This window comes from Notothenia coriiceps, unplaced genomic scaffold (assembly GCF_000735185.1).
Source record: "Notothenia coriiceps isolate Sejong01 unplaced genomic scaffold, NC01 NC01_scaffold00029194, whole genome shotgun sequence".
In the NCBI taxonomy this organism is placed as follows: domain Eukaryota; kingdom Metazoa; phylum Chordata; class Actinopteri; order Perciformes; family Nototheniidae; genus Notothenia; species Notothenia coriiceps.
Genome location: NW_011361895.1, coordinates 107,981 through 129,949, shown reverse-complemented (window position 1 = coordinate 129,949; position 21,969 = coordinate 107,981). Strand labels below are relative to the sequence as shown.

General features: G+C 40.8%; 1 protein-coding gene across 1 annotated transcript in view; it reads right to left on the bottom strand.

Moving 5' to 3' along the window:
- The window catches only part of bcas3 (BCAS3 microtubule associated cell migration factor), a 118,003-nt gene that overhangs the window by 23,855 nt on the left and 72,179 nt on the right, over window positions 1-21,969 (bottom strand). The window contains exons 11-13 of the mRNA XM_010786460.1: window positions 6,530-6,654; window positions 5,595-5,760; window positions 5,419-5,516 (exon numbers count right to left, since the gene is read on the bottom strand). Coding sequence (XP_010784762.1) covers window positions 5,419-5,516; window positions 5,595-5,760; window positions 6,530-6,654 — 389 coding nt within the window. The remainder of the gene's footprint in view (window positions 1-5,418; window positions 5,517-5,594; window positions 5,761-6,529; window positions 6,655-21,969) is intronic.

Sequence of the window (21,969 nt, the reverse complement as noted above, 5' to 3'; positions counted from 1 at the left end):
GTCTCGTCGTCGTCGTCTGTAGTGTGTGTGTGTGTGTGTGTGTGTGTGTGTGTGTGTGTGTGTGTGTGTGTGTGTGTGCACGTCAGGAGCCAGACTGAACCCGGCTGTTACAGTCATATCTACCCATCTTAGTGTCCGGCTAGCCCGCCACTTGGCCTTTTGCTTTTACAACGCTCATTACTGGCTTTTATGAGACAGAACGTCAATGCAATTTCACAGACGGGACATTTTTAAGTGCAAACTTATTGCACTGTACTGAAGAAAGGAGTTTAAGTGTGTGGCTTAAGCAGAGTAGAAATGATCTTGTTTTTTCATTTACATATTTATAGAAACATCCGAGTCGGCATAGCAAAATGTAATTACTAAAACTCATTTTAAAAACAGGATAATTCAATTGGGATAATACACTTCAGAGGAATTCCTTCTCATCAGTCTACTTGAGATTTCTTCAATTGTTCTCCTTGTTAATGTTTAACTGCTTAAGTGACTGCTTTATTGTACATAGCAGACTCATATTTAGTCGTATTTAAATGTAAATTCAGACCTTTTAGAAAACATTTTTGTAATGTTTTTTTTTTTTTGCAATAACAATGCCTTTGTTGCATCATTGTTGAACAATTTCCCAAAGAACTCATGCTTATGACAAAGAGGTCAAAAGGTGACTCGAGCCATTTGAGTAAATACATTTTTTTATTTAATTACATTTTTAGGCTCAATTAATGCCAAAACACATCTCATCAATGTATAATATGTGCTGAATTTGAGGAACTTTCATTGGAATCATACTTGGTACTACAATAAATGTATGCTTGCACATTTTTGCCACATTGTGTTGCTGCATAAGTAAAGCTAATTGACAATGACCCTGAATATGTTTGGCACATTAGTCCCTATTAACCATCTGTCAGCCAAACATTCTGTACCATCGCTAACTTGTGAAGAAATGCATGAAAAGTCTGGGGTTTTATTATGTGGCTAATATACTTATCCTGTTGTCCGGTGTTAGACAATGTATTTTCCTAACTATAAAGGTTGGTTTAATAGTGTAATACTTTGCTTTGGTCAGTTTCTTCAGCAACCACACTGTAGTTATATGCTTGCATATCGACATAGGAAAGAAAAACAATCTACATCACAGAGGAACAGATTTATCTTGAATGCAGAGAGAGTGTTTTTTTTTTCTGTGCTGAAGGCTGGAAGCCAGTGGCCTGTTGGCCAAAGCAGTGAAGCAGGGAGTCAGAACAAGAACAAAGGCTGCCCAGGTATTGATGTAGCCCGACCTCCCGAGGCCTTGGGCCAGCGGTCGGACAGGCCGATCTCCAGGGCCAGATAAGGGACAACAATCTGATAGATCTGGCTGCTCGGTGGACAGAGGATAGCCGTCTTGTCTAGTCTGGCCCCTCTGTCCACCTTTATCTTATTCATTTTTTTAAAGATTAATTTAGTCTTTCTGCATTCTTCCTATCTCTGCTTTGACCTGCCACACTTGGCTGCCAGACATTTCACCTGCTAGGTTCCCTCCGCCTATCTCTCTTCTCACGTTCCTCTCTTCTCGCTTTCCTCTTTGGAGTAGTACTCTGGCAGATAGGTGCTGGCATACTGACAGATTGGGATAGCTTAGTCATTATATATCATTCAAGGCGGATTTGACTGACAGTACCTTCATTCAGCCAGTGCTACACTTACCCCTTCCTTTCTCTCCCTCTCTTTGATTACTGACCCAGTCATGGCGCCATGGTTTCTCTTTACCAAATGCCTGATGATGCTCCAAGGCCATCACTCCAGCCCCTCTCTCGGAGCAATTAGATCTATTGACAAGGCAACTGAGGCTGGCCTGTCATGGGCCTCAAAGTCCCAAGAGAGCAGCAGAGCGAGCCAGTCAGTCAGTCTCCACAATTAGCACATTATATGACAGGTAGGGAGGGGAGGGCCGCGGCCAAAAAGCATAGCCTCTGTTGCCGCCTTCATCGCCAAAGGAGCCAGCCAGATATAGGTGGTAAATTATTCACCAGGTTGTTTACTTCAAACAACTTTGCGGCGAGGGGAGAAGATGTTGGAAAGCATGGTGTGGACAGCTAAGTAAATATCACCCCAGGAAAACAATCAGTGAGAAGAAAATCGGAATAAAAGGTCTAATTATAATACATTAGGGTGTTTTGATAGGGATTATAGGGGTCACCTTATTACCCAGCTCAAACACCTCTGGCAAAGAGAAAATTGATCCATTCACACACTTGCCTAATACTTTTGGAGACAACAATCCTGTGATTCCACATTACAAAGAGGGGATCCCCAAACACTAAACAATTGGCTCAAGACTGCTTTTATTAAGCTGTATCGCCCTACAGCATCTCTTCTATTTGTGAGTATACTGTATAATGTGTGTCCCTTTCTTCCTTATCTCTCCGAGGCAGTGCAGCACGTTGCTGTCCTCTGCGAGGCTGAGTGCTGCGAGTAGCTGCTACAGATGGACAGGTGGAGATAGTGACCATGAAGTGGCGCCACTGCTGCCTTTTATCATCCCGTCCTGGAGACTCCGGTCTTGCATGACCCCGGCCCTTCCTCTCCCCTTCCTACTCCTTTCCCTGCATACTGCATTTTTAATCAGCCTTGGTCATCCAATATTGAGCCACGAGACCAGAGAACACGGCCTGTCAATCAAGCACTGCCAGCTTTGTGCCGTCGTGTCACCCTTTTCGAGACACAGCCTGTTTTGTAAGATGATTAGAAGAAGGGGATTTCCATAGATTTCTTAGTATGGTTCGTCCATTACTTCAAATAAAATTAAACAAGATATTGTTCGCAAAGTGTGCATTCATTTTATGCATACTGTTTAATTAGGCCGTTAAGGGAAGAAACAGCTGAAGTGGCGAGAGGTTTTGGTCCTGATGGAGAGAGCCTCCTGCCAGAGGGGAGGGGGGTGAACAGTTTGTGTCCAGGGTGGGAGGGGGTCGGCCACTATCTACCCTGCCCGCCTCGCCACACAAATAAGACCTAAATAGCACAGTTTGTTCTGCAAGTAAGATTTGTGTGCCTTTTTCAGTTTCATCTGCAGTGGCAGGATCGTTATGTTCAGCAGGAGGCAACTGGACAAGAGGCGTATGGCTGTGCTGTAATTCATCCTTGGGTCAAATCTACTCTTTCTCCTGGATCACTACTCCTTTGCGCTGCCAAGCCCTGGAGGAAACGGCAGAAGAGAGGGCTGGCAAGGGGAAGCATGCTGAGAAAAGGGATGTTGAATGCTTGATCTCGGTTGCAATGCACACACAAATTGGAAGTTGCCGTGCAAGAGACAAGACCGGTGGTGGCGGTGTCTAGGACACCGACCCTGAGGGAAAATGGCAGGAGCACACAAAATGGGTAGAGGGCTGAACAATTATGTTTATAACGTTGTGACCACGCATTGTTCACACTTGGATGGTTGGGGGTATAAAGAGACAGGGCGGTGTTATCTGGCTATTGTTAATTGGATGTAAATGTTAATGCAATGAATCCCTCTCATTATGCAGAGTTCCTCTGCCCATGTTGGCAGAGACAATGGTAGAATAAGTTGACGCGCATGTCCGTCACTCCAACGTGTCCTCATTGCTGTGACACTAGGAGAGACCATTAGCACTAATTTGAGAAAAATATCCTACCAGTTAGACCTGGAGCAGTGCAGAAGTCAACAGAGATGAGTGGAGAAATTAGGGTAAAACAGCTACCACTTGCCCCGGAGCAGCCGCGAGAGCTAATTACAGATTCCGTGTGTTTATAATTATGGAGTGAGCTCAAAACGCCAGCCGATTCCAGGGGGTGGATTGATACCGTGTGTGGCCATCCGAGTGCACTCGGTGCTTTTTGCGAATTGGCCTTTCAGAGGGCAACTTAAAGTGCTCACTGCTCTGTACTTGTTATTGAATTAGAGAGTTTAGGGTGTCAGCTAATTGGTTTGAGAGCGGCATCTTGTAGCATTATGCTAGCGTGTCCCGGAGCTGGCATTTAGCGCGGCCGCCGAAGAACGGACTTGAGTACCGAACAAAGGAATGGAGATACTTTTCGATATCGCTCATGAGATGTGAAATAGTACAACTGGCTGAAGTATCTTTCACGGAACACTTTGAGAAAGGACATGTTATGGCTGTTGACTGGAGAGGTCTCATCTCAGCATGTGGCACCAATACGACGCAAAGGACTGGCTTTCAACACAGTCAACATGGAAAAGCAGGGAATAGGGGTCACCACCTTGACTAATGATGCATATAGAAAAAAAGACACAGCATGTATTTTCAACCAAGTTCAACCAAAACATACATTTTCCTATATGTCAATAACTACATGTATAAAATGAAATAGTGCATACAGTGCAGGCAGATACGCAATGGTAAAATGGCACTTTGAATTTAAACTCAATTTTATAGCAAATCAATATTTTGGTAAATAATGGTGTCAAAAATGTACCACAAAGGGAAAAGCAAAGAGGAAATAAATATTTACCTAAACTACATGTTCAGCTGAAATAGTTGATTAATTTCCAAAAACATACCTTTTTTATTTTCATATCAGTATATTCTAAATGTGCTATGAGTGAGAAGCATGATTCATATTTGTAAATGAATGTTGCAATTTTTGACATTAGAAATGAAAGAATAAAGGTGTTTTTACTCTCCAAATTAGCAAGATTCTGTTTTATTTGATTTGGCAGATGACTTTGCAATTTTTTGTCAGGCTTCCCAATAGCGGGCCAACAACAGAAGTTTCCAGGTCAGCTGCAGCCATCTTGGTAGTGTTCAAAAATGCCTTAACTGGGCTCTGCATACTTCCCATATTGGATAAATGGTTGTGATTGGCTTGTCACATCACAGGCTGCTGAGCGGAGGGGAACCAGACGCATTTGCCGGAGCATATTAAACATGAGCTGCAGATTCATCTGGTACAGTACACTGCATGTACAGTGCATGGTGCTGTCTGCCACACTGTCATTTATTATATTACCACAAAGTTCAGCACATAAAGGGCTTTAAATGTGTTCAGCGCCCAGAGCTTGTATTTATTTTCTATCCGGACCGTAAATTATGTTTGTCACAAATAAAATACAGTATGAGGTTTAGAGTAATTATTTTAACAGCAATTTTTTACAGACAATATATTTGGGAACTGATTAAGTACAGCGAGCATGATTCTTAAAAAAACTAAACATTAATGTATATATAAAGCACTGTCAAAATGTTTCCTTCTTTAAAAGTATATTAATAAGTTGACGCCTGGAACACTTATTCACTTCAATTTGCCTGAGGCAAGCATGCATTGACTTGTACTGGAATATATTGTTTACATTGACTTCATATGCATTAAACGTTCCTGAAATCCTAGAATATATGTGAATATGGTTGAACACAATCAAACCAATGAACGTAGAAAGATTTCGTCAGCACTCACCAGCCAGAAGATACTGATAGTACTGCACCAGATCTGAGGCCAACACCAAGGGATGGTTGGAGTTGAAGGGTGGCTGCAACTCATTCCATTGTGGAGTCCTGCACCAAAAGAAATAACTGTATCACTGACTGTATTAGAGGCACTCTTTCTAGGAGGATTGGTCAGCATAGTTTTACCTGGCTAGATTCCAGCAGGCTCTTGGGCAGGTGTTGAGCTCCAGTGGTGTGTCATCACTAATCTTTTGAGCAGTGCTGATTGGCCGAGGCTCCAAGACATGTTCCACCATTGTTCCATAGCAGCTGATGATGTACAACGACTCAACGACTGACTGCTTGGATGGATCTATGAAGGGGAAAAAGGCAGTGGTAAGAATACTGTTATATATGCTACTTAAAATGGTAATTAAAAGGTGCACTAACAATAATGAGGGAGGAACTGCCAGCATGTTGTCATTTGTTTTTTTAATAGAGTGGGGCAGTGAAGATGTATTTTTGTTGGCTGACCAGGAAGTAAGTATCTCAAGGGCACCCTGGATAAAAAAACGATTTGATAAAACAATGAGACAATAGATTTGTCCATTGGATTTTGGATAAATAAAAGATCTATAGCAAACACACTTGATTTATGATTTTTGAATTGCAAAATGCAGTCGACAGAAGTAAAAAGCTAAAATAAGGCTATAAAGAAACTTAAGTTAAGTTGTGATGCACGTCACGCTTTTATCCAAAGCGACTTACAATAAGTGCATTCAACCAACAAGATACAAACTAGAAGAAAACAGAATCATATAAGTACATCAGGTTTCCTAGAGCCAAAACATTTCAAGTGCTACTCAACTGGCTTTAGATAAGCCAGTCCTTTATTAGTATATAAGTGCTTTGTTAGTAATTCTTTGTTAGTAATTCTATCGCTCGAAGTGCTTATGTTAACCACAGACCTTACAAAACCCTTTTATTTGAGAAGAGGGAACCGGAAGTTGTAAAATGCTACGCCACTTCCGGGCTTTAGGACTCATTCCTGCAACAGTGTATTTTGGTAATGCATTTTTGGAAGACTTGTTGGAACATTGCCAGGATCTTAATTCTAAAAGCACCTGTGGCTATGGTCTTACCTTTCTCTCTTTTCATGTTGGGGTTGGTGATGAACCAGGAGCGAGATGAGGCGAAGATGGCGGCCACGCAGAACTCTCCTCCACTGGACTTGCTCGGGGACATCTGAGGGGGCGGCTTGGCTTTGCTAAAGGAGGGGAAAGTGTACGAAGATTAGACAACATATGAAGAAGAATGCAGAGACTGGTCTCAAAGTTGCTTTGTGTGGTGTTTGAACATGTCAAAATCAAATGATGTTTGGATACTGTAACCAACAGACCATGGAGCAAAAACGATAATTATAAACTTGATTTGCCCCATGCATATTGTTGTTAAAGAGCAGCAAACAAGAATATTCCCTCTTAAACTGACTTTGAGGCACATATGGTGAAGCACAATACATATGTGGCATATTTGAGACACTATTTAAATATGCGTTTGTTTAATGAATTATATAATCAGAATCTGATTTAGAACACATGATGATTTTCAACATTACAAAACAACAATGTAACACATTGGAGGCAAGTATATGAAAGTTACACAGTGACATTGCTCAATGAATAACATTAACTTATAAAAGTGTTTTGCATGCAAGAAGGCAAGCAAGGGAGATTTTAAATACATTAAGCATTCACCTTATTAGCAGTCAAGGAAAAAATGAATTAAGCTCTAAAATAAGTGCTTACGTAATTCATATTAATAAAATAACCAAAATCAGGCAAACTTAAAAGCTTGTGAAAGAATGTCCACATTCTCATTTTACCCTATACTCAATTCAATATAATTTTTTCAAGATTTAGCTTCCATCGTAAGCGTTTGTGAGGGTTACAGAAGTCACAATTGGTTGACAGACTGCCACTTAATGAACAATTTCATGTGATAGGTAATGGGCTTGATATTACAGACATAGTATATACAGTGTTCCTGATATTCAGTATAACACCAAGTGTATTGCTTATTAGGATGAATTTGCAAGGCATGTAAACTTCTTTAAATTACACTGAATATACAAGGTGTAAAGGATACTTTTTATAGAGAATTACAATATGTATCACTCAAAGGAACATGCATCGCACAACAGCAGTGTCCCAGCTGCTTCCCTTGTATTGGCAACAGGAGAAAAACGTATGGTATTTATTGGATTATTGAGCATGTCAGGACAGTTTGAGAGGAAACGGACACAAAAAGGGTTTTCAGCTGCGGTAGGGCTGCCCATGTGGTATTGATCAAAGAACAGTAGCTAGGTCTGGTATTATTGTCCGGCCTTATAACTGACCAGGACAGTAAAACACAGTCATAGCAGATCGGGCATGAGGTTGTCGTAGGGGTCACAAACTCATGGTAGTGTCACGCACTCCCAGAGGGATGCTTAACCTTGACCTTTGGAAACATTACTGGTGAGAACGCTACACACAAACTACTGTCTTTCCTTACTTAAAAAAGAAAATTGATGAAAAACTAATTTTCATTTGGTGGAGCGTTTTCCCTGCCATTATACATCTTAGGCACAGTAACAAGTGAGAATATAAATACAATGCGAACAGCATCTGGACTAGGGTTGGGAACATTAAGAACAGGAGTTTATTTTACCTGCCAGTATAGTGCACTACACACTTGGTTTAACTAGCCAGCCAGTTGGCTTTAACCAATCCTTGTTGGCACTGGTAAAATGGTTAAATTCTCAATTAATGGGCAATACATTTGTTGGCTAAAAAGTCTTACATTAGAAAACAGTCGCCATTGATAGCTTATAATCTTATCATCCAATCATCCAGTTACATTGGAACTGGTTGTTTACGAAATCGCTTAAATAAGCACTGATTAGCAAACAGTCGTCACAGAAATTGAGGGTACTAGGCTTTTGTTATCAATTAATACATTTTTCTACACACTGTTAATGCATGAAATGCAAGAGATTTCACAGTTGCCCATCCAACTACCTGACAACATCACATTTTTCATCATCACTTTATTGGCCCCTATCATAAAGAAAAGTAAAAATAATACTACACTGTTAATTGTTGGTTCTAGGATGGACACATCCATCAAGATCGCTCCAATACGAATGGTGTGGAACCTGTTGAAGTTGGTTGCAACTGAACAAAATAGCTGTATCTTACTGATATGTCCTTCTCAAAGGATGCTAAATAAAAAGGAAAAAAAGGGAAAAAAAGTACTACAATGAAGGGTAGGGTTAAGAAAGTGAATACTGTAGTTTACCAGTACATCTTGTAGGGGGAGGTTGTCCAGTAATTCCCTTTGACAATACTAGGTGCTGAAAGATGTTCACTCAAACTCTCAATGATACAAGGAACTGTTTTGTATAAAAAAACTCTCAAAGATATTTGTTGTGGTAAAGTGTGGAGTATGAGTTCTTGGCTCTCATAACCTGATCACAAAAAAGAAAACTCTCTTTCTGTTGCCTCCCTATAGCCGTTCAGCACCTCATAAATTACTCCCTGGATGCAAGGAGATGTTGATGTCTTGTTTGGCCAACACTATTTGAGAGAGTGATCAGGAAATAGGAAGTGGTGAAGGTAGCTATAAGAAAGGCCTCTATAAAAGTGTATAATGGGCCAAGAAGAGAAAGCTGAATAGCCAAATATTCACAGAAAGCCCAGTCTTTGAAAGAGAGATGGAGGGCAAGATAAAGTCGTGCTAAGGATATTGCATTAGCTAACACCAATGAACTCATCTTGGCTTATGTGTTTTACAGCGCGTCCAGAAGATAAGTCATTTAACAAAAGTGTACAGTTAGCTATCCTCTATGAGGGATTTCTATGACTGCATGTTTTCTCTGAAGAGGATTCAGCCAATGAAGAGCCTGCCAACAGTCCAAAAGATCACAGCTCCTCCTAAGGATGCATTGAAATTGTATTCATCTGTGTTTTAAATCTTCCTTTTTCTTTTGATCTCACTTCAGTGGGCTTAAAAGTGTTGAGGTTTCAACCCTTACACCAGAGAGGCAAAGCTCCAGCTGAAAGTGGGCTAATTCTGCTCTCCATATGGAGGACAGCAACCAGTTATTGGAATAAAGACCAAGTTTCACAAACATGAAATAGATACATTATGAAGCATAAAAACGTACTACATAGAATTGAAAGGGGGTCACTACAGAAACAGCAAAAACAATTCTCCCTTCACATAATTTTGTTTTGTACGATAGCCTTTGATTCCATTTTCTTGGCAACTTTAATTCACTAAAGACTACTCTTCTCATTTCCACTTTTAATTTAACAAATAAGGACTCTTGACGGAGCTAATAGCTTTTCTTCAAGGGCATAATTCAATCTGCAACATCAACCATCAAAGTCGCTTTGCATTACTTTGCCCGGGGCTAACGTGAGGCGCCTCCAAGGGGGGGAAGGAAGTCTGGTGGCAGCTTCCATTTATTTTCAGGGCCCTCGAAATAAATAAATATGATAAAGCTCACTTGAGCTGGCCATCCAGTGACAAAGAGCTGTAGTACGACTGTCACTGAACTGATTCTGGGCCATATGGTTAATTCAAATCAGAAAAGCAGCCTCTATTAAGACTGAAACCAGGAAGGGGAAAAAAGAAAGGCAGAGAGAGGAAGAGAGGAAGGGCAATCATGTGGAGGACACATCCTTCAACGTCACATATATTATTTTACAACAGCCCTTGGAAAAGAGGCAGCCTTGGGGCTCTGTCGAACCCACATCACTAATGACAACAACTTGGGGAACTCAGGGAACATTTGAGAGTGGTCATCACCGTGGAAACTAGGCCTGTTTTTACCTTTTCCTATTCCGTTTGCTCCACAAGTGCTTCACTAGACATGGAAGTTTAATAGCCTACTCTACACAGTCTGATTTAGCAAATACTGTCATATATATTGGTGTAAAACCGTTTATTTGCGAAGAAGATTGAGTCTCACACGACAGAATTTGGAGTTCCTGTTATACTCAAAAATGTACAAATGGGGGCTAAATTAAGGCCGAGCATACATTTGCTCATGTCTCAGGACATACACTATTAGAGAAACAATATAGATTTAAGTAGCTGTGTGAGGCAGTTATTTTGAGGGTCAAGATTCCCATGCTAATGATGTGTACCTTTGAAAAGTATACGCTCTGAAATCACTAAGGGCCTGGATTAAGCAGGAGATGGATGAAGACGGAAAGAAAAAAAAGCTTCAATTAAAAAGTACGAGTGGCTGACCACAACAAAAGACGAAACCCAAGACTTAGAAAAGGCACCAGATGCTATTCATTTTCCCAAAGTGAATGGAGTCAACAGGGAGGAGCTAGGGAGCAGTGAAGGGAAAAGTTCACTCCACTGAGTCACTCAATCGTCTCTCCATAAGTGACTCTCTCATGAAGACATTTTCTTTTTTAAAGCTAATACTGGAAGCATCTTATTTAAGGGTCCCATGTCATACTTTTCCGGTTATTACCCGTCCCCTTGTGTGTTATGAAGGTTGTTATGCATGTAAACGGTCTGCAGAGTCACAAACCCTCAAAGTACACCCTGTAGCGAGGAAAACTCTAACACAGAAAAGACCTGTCTATGCTGCCCCAGAACGCCTCGTTGGAGATTTTTCTTTTTCCATTGTTTTCTTCCTGGGTATGGTGACGTGCCCATACCCAAATGGACCCATTGGTCCAAATGGACCAATCCGTGGAGCTCCTCACACACACACACACACACTTTTAGCGGCAAAAATGTGACGCGCTGGGGGGATGCGGGTGCTAATGGAGCCTCGCAGATGGGGCTGCTGCAGCCCCCTCGGCACCCCCCCGCCCTCGCTGTCTTGCAGCACACTGGGCTTACAGGGAGGAGTGGGGGGCAGGAGCTCCATCAAGCTGTTTAGGACAGAGAGTGAAATTCAGTGAATACACATACTATACAGAGATGCTGTATGAGAAACCAATGTGAGTTTGGAAAATTGTACAATATATAAATCTATTCTCGTCGACCTCAACCATGGAATTATGATCAGTAGAAATGGCCATGTCATGGGACCTTTAACAAAAATCAGGCATGGAAAATACATCCAATGCTGCTTCATACCCTTCAATAAAAAGTTCCTTGTATACTGTATATGATTTGCCCTTTTAACATTTGAAACTCAGATATAGCATCACAAAATCTAAAGTTAGTATATTTTATTATTAGAATAACATCTTTAAAATCAGAATGAAGTCCCACGCTTTAACGTGTACTTCATTATTCAGGCTGTCTTCTTTATTGCGGGTTGTTTATTAAGTTAACTTTTACATTTTTTTGCTTTTTAATGTAATATTTCCTTGTCTCCTCTTTATTGAACATTATGTGTTATTCTACTTTGTGTACATTTTATTTCCTTCCCTTACTAGCGAAAGGTGTTCAAATGTTGTTTTAATGGGTTAAGAATGGCATAAATTATATAGGGATGACATTTATAATAGTCTTCAGGGTTAGGGAAAGGCTTAAACCTTATGAGCTAAAACTGGTTGCTGTTACAATTTCAAATACGATCTGAATGGAGAATACACAAACTTTTCAGATAGGCCTGTATTGACTTTTCTGGATGACCCCTCAGTAGGCTCAAACATATTTAATCTAATGCCAAACGTGGCATGAAACACCATGGATGAGAGCCATAATTGCCCATAAACTATACACTTTAAACAAAGTTATTTGGTTATAAATTAGTAAACAGAACGCTTTACATTATTCGGTTCAGCTCTAGTCCTTTACTAAATACATTGTGAAAAGAAGGACATATGACTCACATTTCAATACCCACAAAAGACAATCAAAATACTATTGGAAAATGAAAAGGCACAATAACTTTGTGCAAACAAACTAACAGCCAGATTAAAAAAACTATTAACAACATGTGATTTACAAAAAGGCGTTATTTTTGAAAGGGTTAAGTGTCTAAACAGAAAAAAACGGCAATTTTTATACCATGTCAAATCTAGAAAACTTAGGGTGCAGCATTAACAGATCTATAGGCCCAATGACAACGATGCAATCATGCGGACAGAAGTAAGATAAAGTAGCTAATGTTATGCTAACTGAATACGAGCAAAATGTTGGATTATTATGGATAATTAATCAACCTGTATATTTATGATTACTGCAATATTTCATGTTTTAAATGCAATTCCTTGTGTATTGGTTTGTGTTGCTGTAGTTCAGTAATCATTTTTGAAACTTAACAGTCAGCAGATGGCTTCCAACCAACCCATTTGTTGTCCCCTGATGATGTTCGCCATCATAACTCCGTTGGAAAATAATAAAATCTAATGCCACAGTCATTTTTTATGTTTTGTTTGTCAGTAATGGGATTGGCTGTTACAGCCAACAACACAGCAGTGCCTGACCATCTTTCAGAGGTTTTAAGTGAAAACGATACGCTAGTTCCCTTGCTGTACAGGTTTGCTGGTATCTTCCAAATATGGCCGACTTTCTGTTAATGATGTCATGTTCCCATTCCCTATACAATCTGTTTTTCTGATGCATAAACCTTTTTTTATTCAAAGATCAACCAATAATTAAAATATGAAACCATAGCTAGTAAAATTAATATAAACTAAATATATGCTAACCATGTGCACATTTGAAACACACAAAGTGGCTTCAACACAACCTCCCACTTCAAAATCACAAAAAGTAAATGTAAGGGTTTGAAAAATAAATAAAAACAATATGGGAACACAACAACAATCCTTTTTGGGATTCCCCCCCTTTGAGGAATGTGTTGAAAATATAACAGGAGACAAATGAGAGGAGGCGGTGTGCTGCAGCGTAGTAGACAGTTGCATTATTCCAAAAGAGCCAAGGAGGGAATAAGGAAAACTCACCATGGAGTTTTAATGGAAAAACATCCCGCCCCAAAGAGGTAGGGTCTTCATGTGAGGGGGGTGGGGGGAGGGTGAAGGGGGCGGGTGGATATAGACATAGACGGAAAAACCATTATTAAACTAGCACACTTGAGCAAACACACTTTTCACATTACATACTTTTTGACATGTCTGTTTAAGTGCACAACACATATGAGGCAGGAAACAGAATGTCTGTGCGCTAAGATGGATTTGAAAACCTGCGGGGATGACTTGATGATTCATCTGCTCAAGCTGCTCCGTAAAGTGTGATACCATATATTTGGCAGATGCAGCATGTCCACAGACTTTGTTTTTTCTTTCTCTTCAGACATCTGTCATGTTTCATTTCTCCCTTTACTTCAAAAGGGGTTCGGTACATGTGCGGAAACATGTAGGTCTGAATCTAACGATGGGAAAGTGTGTTTGAGATTAAGAGGTGTTTTCCCGATGTGTATAAAAACTGGAGACACGGATAAAACCAACAGCACTCGTTGTTTACATGCAACTTTTTTTCTTATTTTCATAGTTGTGTATTGTCTTTTGAATGTGCGTGTGGGAAAATGTGTTATGTTAACACAGTGTGTGTGTGTTTGTCTCATCCAGAGTGTAGTGTCTTTGCAACAGTGCTTGTGTTTCTGATGTTTACAAGACATTAGGAGTGGGAGTGTGTTCCTGTGTTTATTCTGCATTTCCAGAGATAGTGACAGAGCTCCGTAAACAGTTTACAGTAAATAAGCTTTTTCCCTACAGCAATAAAGGTCTGATGAGACTGAACTATGTCCCCGCCAGCCAACGTACCCCAGTCATGAAAAAAAACAAGAATCCCTGGCCAACCAAAGCACTCTGCAGCACTTCTTTATTTTATCGCTGCATCCGTCCGGGCCCTCCCAATGATAGCATTCAGTCTTCAATTAGTCTTGGTACATGGATGTGTAGAAAAATGTTCCGGTGGGAGAAAGGAAGCAACGATTTGCCTTGGAATTTCTTATTCCTTGGATGCAATTTGAGAAATGACCATGCTGGTTGATGTAATGGAGGCCCCTGGTGAACTGCCACTTATCACAAAGTTAGCGTCTACCCTCTGCCGAGCCTATCGAACCTGCTGAGCCCCCCACTCAGCCTCCAGCTGGGTAAATGGATGGACTCCAATGGGAGAGTGATGGACGAATGGGGTGAAATCTCATTGGGGGTAGCAAAGGCTAAGTAGGCTTTGGGGTTTACAAGATGGCACTTACATTTCTCACCATTACTCTCTTGGAAGTTATTGTTTATGAAATACACTGTTGGTGGCTTACACGTTGATGGGAGTTAATGGCAGTAGAAGTTAAAGAACAACTGTCCAGTTAAAAACAATACTGAGAACATTCTTACAAAGTCCCTTCACGTTGATCCTTTTAAGTAAGGGTTCACTGTGGCCACATATACACGCATACGTAAAGGCTATTCATAAAAGGTTTATAACCAGGGGTGCACATAACTTTTTGAGTGAGTTACTCAGATGAGTACCAGGAGACAGCGTTTGGTACTCACCCCACACAAAGTGTGGTCCTCCTCAGTGTCTCCTTCCCTGTCCTCTATTTACACTTCTTGCATGCAAGATGATGAAGATGATGAAGATGCACCTCCCTGTCTCTTTTTAAGCCTCCGATTTGCTTTCTCCAAAACTTGTTGCCAAAACTGTGAAGTCCTTGCACTTCCTGAGGCCAAGTTGAAGGATCAAAAAAAAAGGAATTATCACATGACTTGAAGTCATATCTGATTTCAGATGTGGGAAGTTACTAAGTACACTTATTCAAGTACTGTACTTAAGTACAATTTTGAGATATTTGTACTTTACTTGACTTTGATCTAATTTGTCAAACTAGCTGCACCTTTACCAGCTTTATTATTCTGAAATGGACCAATCTGCACAATGACTACTTTTACTGTCGCTACTTTCACTATATTTTGATGAGAATACTTTTCTACTTTTACTTGAGGAACATTTTGAATGCAGGACCTTTAATGTAACAGAGTATTCCTACACTCTGGTACTTCTACTTTTACTCAAGTACAAGATATGAGTACTTCTTCCACCTCTGTCTGATTTCAAACTCTTCCATAACACACTGAGTACGTTTGCAACTGTTTGTTTTAATCCACTTTGTTGTAAATAAAACTGCAGCAGCTTGACCACTGCGCGTGAACATTGTGATCAGCTGATTTTGCGCAGTTCTCCAAGGTGTGCGCGGGGCACAGAATGTGCACAGGGGAGTCTCCCACTGCAGCCAGTTGGTAGAGTTTTGTCACATTTCTGTTGTTCATACCGACGTTAACCCTGTCTGTGCACACGGTGAACAACCCTGTCGTCCAGTGATCTAAGCCTCTGCCTCCTGCAAAGTTTCACAGGTCCGTCGGTTATGTCCCGCGCGGCCAGCACCCAGTTCAGTCAGTCACAGAAAGTCCGAAGATTTTTAGCAGGGAGCAAAACGGCAACGTAGCTGCTTAATGTCTTTGGGTTTTTTGACATGTCTCGTAGTTTACTCCATTGAGTGTTGACAAGAAACACGTGTAGATGAAATATGTGTTTTGTTTTGATGTTTTGAGGTACGCAAAGGCGCGTAGTGACACAAGGGACGTTGCGCAATTCAGATTTTTTCCGCGCATGCATACCTGCGTACCAGTTATGTGCACCCCTGATTATAACCATAGTTGCTTGCAGTAATTGAACATATTTGAGTAACGTTGGGACAATTGGGGGAAAAAAGCCCAAACAATAGTCTTGTAAGAATTAGTAGTACAGTATCCTCAAAGATAAAACGTTACAGTAGTCAAACCCCTCATTTGTCAGGGACATGACAAAACCAACATAAAGAATAAACTTTCACAATAAGTTCCTTAGACATGACATCATTTGACTTCAGCTGGCAACCTTCGTTGCATGTTATATTTTTTGTTCTCTACCTACATTTCCTGTCTGTCTCTAATGTCCATTAAAAGGCAAACATGTCTAAAAAATATTTACAAAACGAAAAAATATAAATTTGTGTCACAGATGTATGTGACGACTGAGCCTACACTGTAGATGTGCAATAATGTTTGGTGTACATTCTGAATTGGTTACTTTGGATTGCATTCCGTGTGGCTGACTTAGGTCATCCATTATTGAGCGTGGGAGTGAATGTTTATCACACCTTATGAGCTGGATTAAATGTGTGAATGTGTATGAATGTGGTTCTGTTAAAGTGTAAATGTTGGTTTGTGTAATGTAATATAGCTTTAGTATTTAAAATAAAAATGTGCACACTGCTTAAAAAAAAGGTTATTTTGAGAAAAACATTTTGGAGAATGACCTTAGCAAAGATAAAGGATGGCATGTTTTGTGACGCAATGCCCAAGCCAGCCGTTTTGGTGAAGAAAAGTCCCAGGTCAGTGGCATGTTTGGAAACACAAGTAAAACATGGGTCAGTTGAGTAAAAGCGGAGTAAGGAAGCAATGGGAGTGTTACAGAGATGAGGCAGGAGTGGAAAAGAGCTGAGCATTATCGACCTACGAGGGTGACGACCCCACTCACGGAGAATAATCGTTTTCACATGCATCTCTTAACCTTTTGGCTTTAATAGCAGCTCCGCCTGGGTCATTAAAACGGGAGGGAGGTAAGGTGATTTGTGCAAATGGTTTAGTCTTGCTGTCATGTGATGTCGCACACTGCATCTTTAAAGCCCATCCGGCCTGAGCGAGGCTCTGTACAACAATGGCTCTAGCACTGGGCTGGACGTATTAGAGTAATCTGAAGGCACATCTGCACCAGGTCACAGGGTCTCATTAATTCTCTCTTCTCTGTTGTCTTTATTGTTACCTTGCCTGCACTCTATTTGCATTTGTCATCAGCGGGATTTGGTCGAGGGTGGTGTTTTGTTTTGCGTGCGACAATCTTTCTATTTGGATTTTCATTCGTTGGTATTAAAGTGTGTAGATGGGATAAGTGTGCAATTGTTTGTCTGCTTGTACATTTAAAATGTGTCACTCTCTGATTTTCTGGGTTAAACCCTCACACAAATCTGGTCTTTTTTTTCTCTTAATCTTTTTGACAGAGTCTACAGTGACAGTTCGCCCAAAAGAGAAAAGAGTCTTTTGACTTTTTCTTTACAGAGATTTCATTCATTTCGGGCCAACTTTCTACCAAATTTCAGGAAACCAGACACTGACAACCCTCTCCTTGTTTGGGACTCTAAGAAGAGTTTGAGGACTAGCAGAAGCTTGGCTGTGCTCCTCCACTCCATGACCTGACCTTTTGGAGGGGGGTTATCAGGCGGATGCTAAGCTACATCCGAATGTACCTCCCTTTAACAGGAGGACAACACCAAAATGTAAAATAAGAGGGAAGGAGGCTTGAAAGCTTCCTTTAAAACACAAAATCTCGGCCTGCCGCCAATGGTGGAAGACGCACTCAGATGTTATGCCTAAGGGGGCTCTGTTATGATCACTTTCAGGTTCATATTTATATTTAGTGCCTCTTCTGTGACATGTCTCCATGCTTTAATGTTCAAAAAGGTCTTTATTTTTCTCATACTGCCTGTGATGCAGCACCTCTTTTCACCCTCTGTCTGAAACCAGATCCCAGTCTGCTCTGATTGGTTAGCTGGCCGGCTTTGTTGTGATTGGTCAACAGCTTAGAGATGTCCCACCCCTTAGCCTATCTCGTAGAATGTGTTGGAGCGCAAGCCAATAGAAGCACGAGTGTTACATAATGATGTCACTATGTAACGGAAGTAAACAAAAGAGTCCAATGGAGGCGTTTCAGGCATTGATAAATGCATCAATATGATTATTGATGCATTTATATGTTCATCACAGCTGGTAAAGTGGTTGAGCTCATTTGAGATATTTTTACATATACATATCAGAGTTCCCGTTAGAATATTTTTTCGCCGGTCAACATGTCCGTTAAAGTTTAAATCTTCCGGACACAATTTGAAAAGTGCCGGTCAAAGATCTTCTTTGTTATTTATTGAGCGTTAAAACAAATTGATATGATTCGATATTAAACAAACTAATAATAGTAGATTAACTATTCAAAAGTGTACAGTAATTCACAATAACACGGGAATAATAAACGGAGCGCTCTCTCCCTCTCCTGACAACCCGTCAGTATCATGCAGCTCGCGGATCAGTAATGAGTGACCCGACAGTAAAACTAAACATATCTATAACTAGTTTAGGTAGTTTGAGAGGTAATTAAAAATAGCTACGTGTGATATTCTAACCTGAAGAGTGTGTGTTTTGTTCCGCTCACCGCTGCATGTGATCATGCAGAGCTGCGTGTCAACTTGTCAGCAGCAGCTGATCTCTCTCTCCCTTCAGATTAGACTTCACTCGTGTTTATGTCCATATCGATCAGATCTAGCTAGTTCTAGCTAATGATATGACTACCTGCTTATTAAAAGACACCTAAACAATAAGCGTCGCTATGCAACCGGGTGAGGCCGCAAAGTATAGCGCAGCATTATGCATTCGTTTACATGCCGACCGGAACCCAGAGGCATTACCAACAGATCAACGCACAATCAACCCATACAGGACATCTCTTTCTCCACATTACGTGTTAGACACATAGGTTAGACACAGTGGCGAGTCTACGGGTGGCAGCTGCCACCTCAGAAAAGCCTTGCCACCCCAGCTGCCACCCCATTTGGCAGCTTTGTTTGAAAAAAAGTTGTGGCTTGGCTCATAGGACATTTATGAGATGAAAGTCTCTAATGGTCCGAGTGCAAGTGAATGCGCACAAGACGGAGCCCCCCCCACCCCCCCCGGCGGAGCTTGGAAATATGATTGGCGGCGATTTTCATTTGAACGGTGAGGACAGCGCAAAATGAGAAGGCATGTCGGATACAAGTATACAGAAGGAATGAGGTATTTGGCGTCAGGGGTATGGCTGGGGTAGGTAAGCATACCCAATAAATGCTTAGTGCCCCACCATGAAAATGATGTTAAAGTAAGCTAAATAAAGCTTCCAACTCGGCGCGGTAGATAAATTGCACTCCTGGTCTGGGAAATCACCGAAGACTAGAAACGGTTTTGAAAACTTTTGTTCACGTAGTGATCGTCTTCTCAATAGAATCTTTGATATGTCTTCTGGCAATCAGAATCAAGGATAACGGCGTGGTGTTGTTGCAGGAAGTCCCGACGGAGAATACTTTTGCTGTAGTAACTCTCTTATTACATAGGTACAACTATAAACCCCCACGGTTTGATGATTGATAGGTGTGTGGGCTGTCTTTTCATTTTGACACACAGAACAACTGCTATCCAACCCTTATCCACAATGTAAAAGTAATTCACCCACGCCTTTTCCCCTCTCCTATCATGTTGAGGAGCAGCGGTTCAGCTTTCAGAGCAAAGTAATCAAAAACAAACAATGCATTCATTTTTTTTTAAATACTTCCTGTACTAATATATATTTATTTTTCTTCTCAAGAGAGCACCAGCATGTGTATTTGATGTTAGTATTTTAAAAAATCTCCTGGGGGAGAATCCCTGCCAGGGCTCTGCGGTTGTTGTGCTCAAACGCTCTGTCAGCCTGTGACAACTGCAACGATTGGCTCACTTTTTATTTACTACAAACAAATTGTGCCTTTTTATTCATACGTTCAATTTGGGATGAGACAGGAAATTAATTCTAAACCTTACGGCGTGGCGTTTTCACTGTCGAAGGGGAGTGTATGTAATTACATTCAAATACTGACTTGAGCCCGCACACTGTATGGGTTTAGCCCAGGGGTCGGAACCCAGCGGGCCCTTTAAGCCCTCTGGCTCTGGCTCCACTTGAGCTTAGACACAATAAGAAGGATATAAAATAAGTTATTTGTAGGACTATTTATTTTTGTTGCATGTTGAAAATGTTCGTGATCTTGTATTTGTGAGGGATACTGGTGACACATAAATAAAAAACAAACGGTTTTACATTAGGGTCAACTAAAATATGGCGTCCACATCACTGCTTAGGCGGTGAATAACCTGACCCCCGGGCTCGGATGGAGGCGGAACTATGGATGAAATCGCAAAGATCTCCAGGTACCGGAGGAACACACGGATTTAATTCTGTGTGGACAGAGTTAGCTATGCTTTCACAAGCAAACGTATGCTGGTTTACCTCTGTGGTGTCTGTTGATATGTAGAGAAAGTTTATCAAGAGTGCTGCACTGCAGCCTTTACGTATCGAGGAACAACGGGAACAACACGGATTTAGAGGGAAGGGAAAGCTGGGACGATCGTTCTAGTCATAATTCAATGGGTATGTAATTTTATTTCAGAAAACACACTTTTTGTTACTATTCCATGGATATGCTTTAACATCCCGATAGCCAATGAATATATTAGATTGACAATAGATACATACAAAAATTAATCTCTGGAAGCCGGTTAGCGCTGTAAAAAGCGAAGACTCATTCAATCTGAGCCGGCCCGGCTAAAATAACTAGATAGGCGCCTACCTGCCTGTCAGCCTGTCAGCCTCTCCATCTGTGCCAAATGAATCTTGTGAACGGCGGCTCTTGGTCATGTGTGCGTTTAGTGTGGTGTTGGAGGAGGGGCTCTGTGGAGGAAGTCTGAAGGAGAGTCATATTTTTTCGGTTGTGTATTTCAAATTCTAGCGCAACTCGATCTGGTTCTCCATCGGTACCTTACCCTACCTTTAACTATTTTTAGGGTGCAGGCTATATGTTTTATTTATTTCAAAGTGGCCCGTTTTAATAATATTTATTTTTCCTTCGGAATGTGCAGGAGGACTCCCCAAGTGCTGTGTTTAATTTTATTTTAAGTAGGCCTGTGTATTATTTTGTCAGATTCTCCTATAAGAGTTCTTTGTTTCTTATTAGAGGTAACAGGTTTTATACATGATAATAAATAGCCTAAGTAAAATGCAAAAAACTGTCATTTTGTCTGATATAACAATAAATACAACTTTTATTAGCTATCAAGCTATGAAATATGTTTATGCGGCTCCAGATAAAAAAATGTTTTGGGAAAGAAAGCAAAATGGTTTCTTTTTGGTCAAAAGGTTGCAGAACCCCTGGGTTAGCCTATCCATAGATTACCCAACACAAATACTCTGGCGCCGCCAACTGTTTGCCGGTCTCACTATGACAGAGGAAGAGCCTGTCAGGTTTGGCTTGTACTCAGCATTGAATCAAAACGCACCATATCTTTAAATCGTTTGTGAGCGTTTTGGCTGGTCAAGATAGGTAATTTTCGATCACATTCAGCCGTTATAGGCATGCCAACTTGATGGCTCTGCTCACGGATGAGAGTCGATGGAGAATAATAAACTGTTTAAAGAAAAGATGGAACCTTACATGTGTAAATATATGTTTCTTTCTTTGTGGGGGTCTGCCCCAAAACAGTTTCAAGTCCTGAGAAGGTCAAATAGACGGTGTGTAAAAACTTCACTGCCCAGCCCAAAAAAAAGTAACCACTTTGGATTAACTAGGCCAGTAGTAAAGGCTTTCCACTGGAATTAATAACTGCAGCGATGGTATAGTGATCCCAACCCAACGAGCATATCATCTTAATGGTGTCTTCGATGTAAAGTCAAGTTGTACTGTTTGCAATGAAGTGGCTCCCCCGTGCCTATAACTTAATGCTTT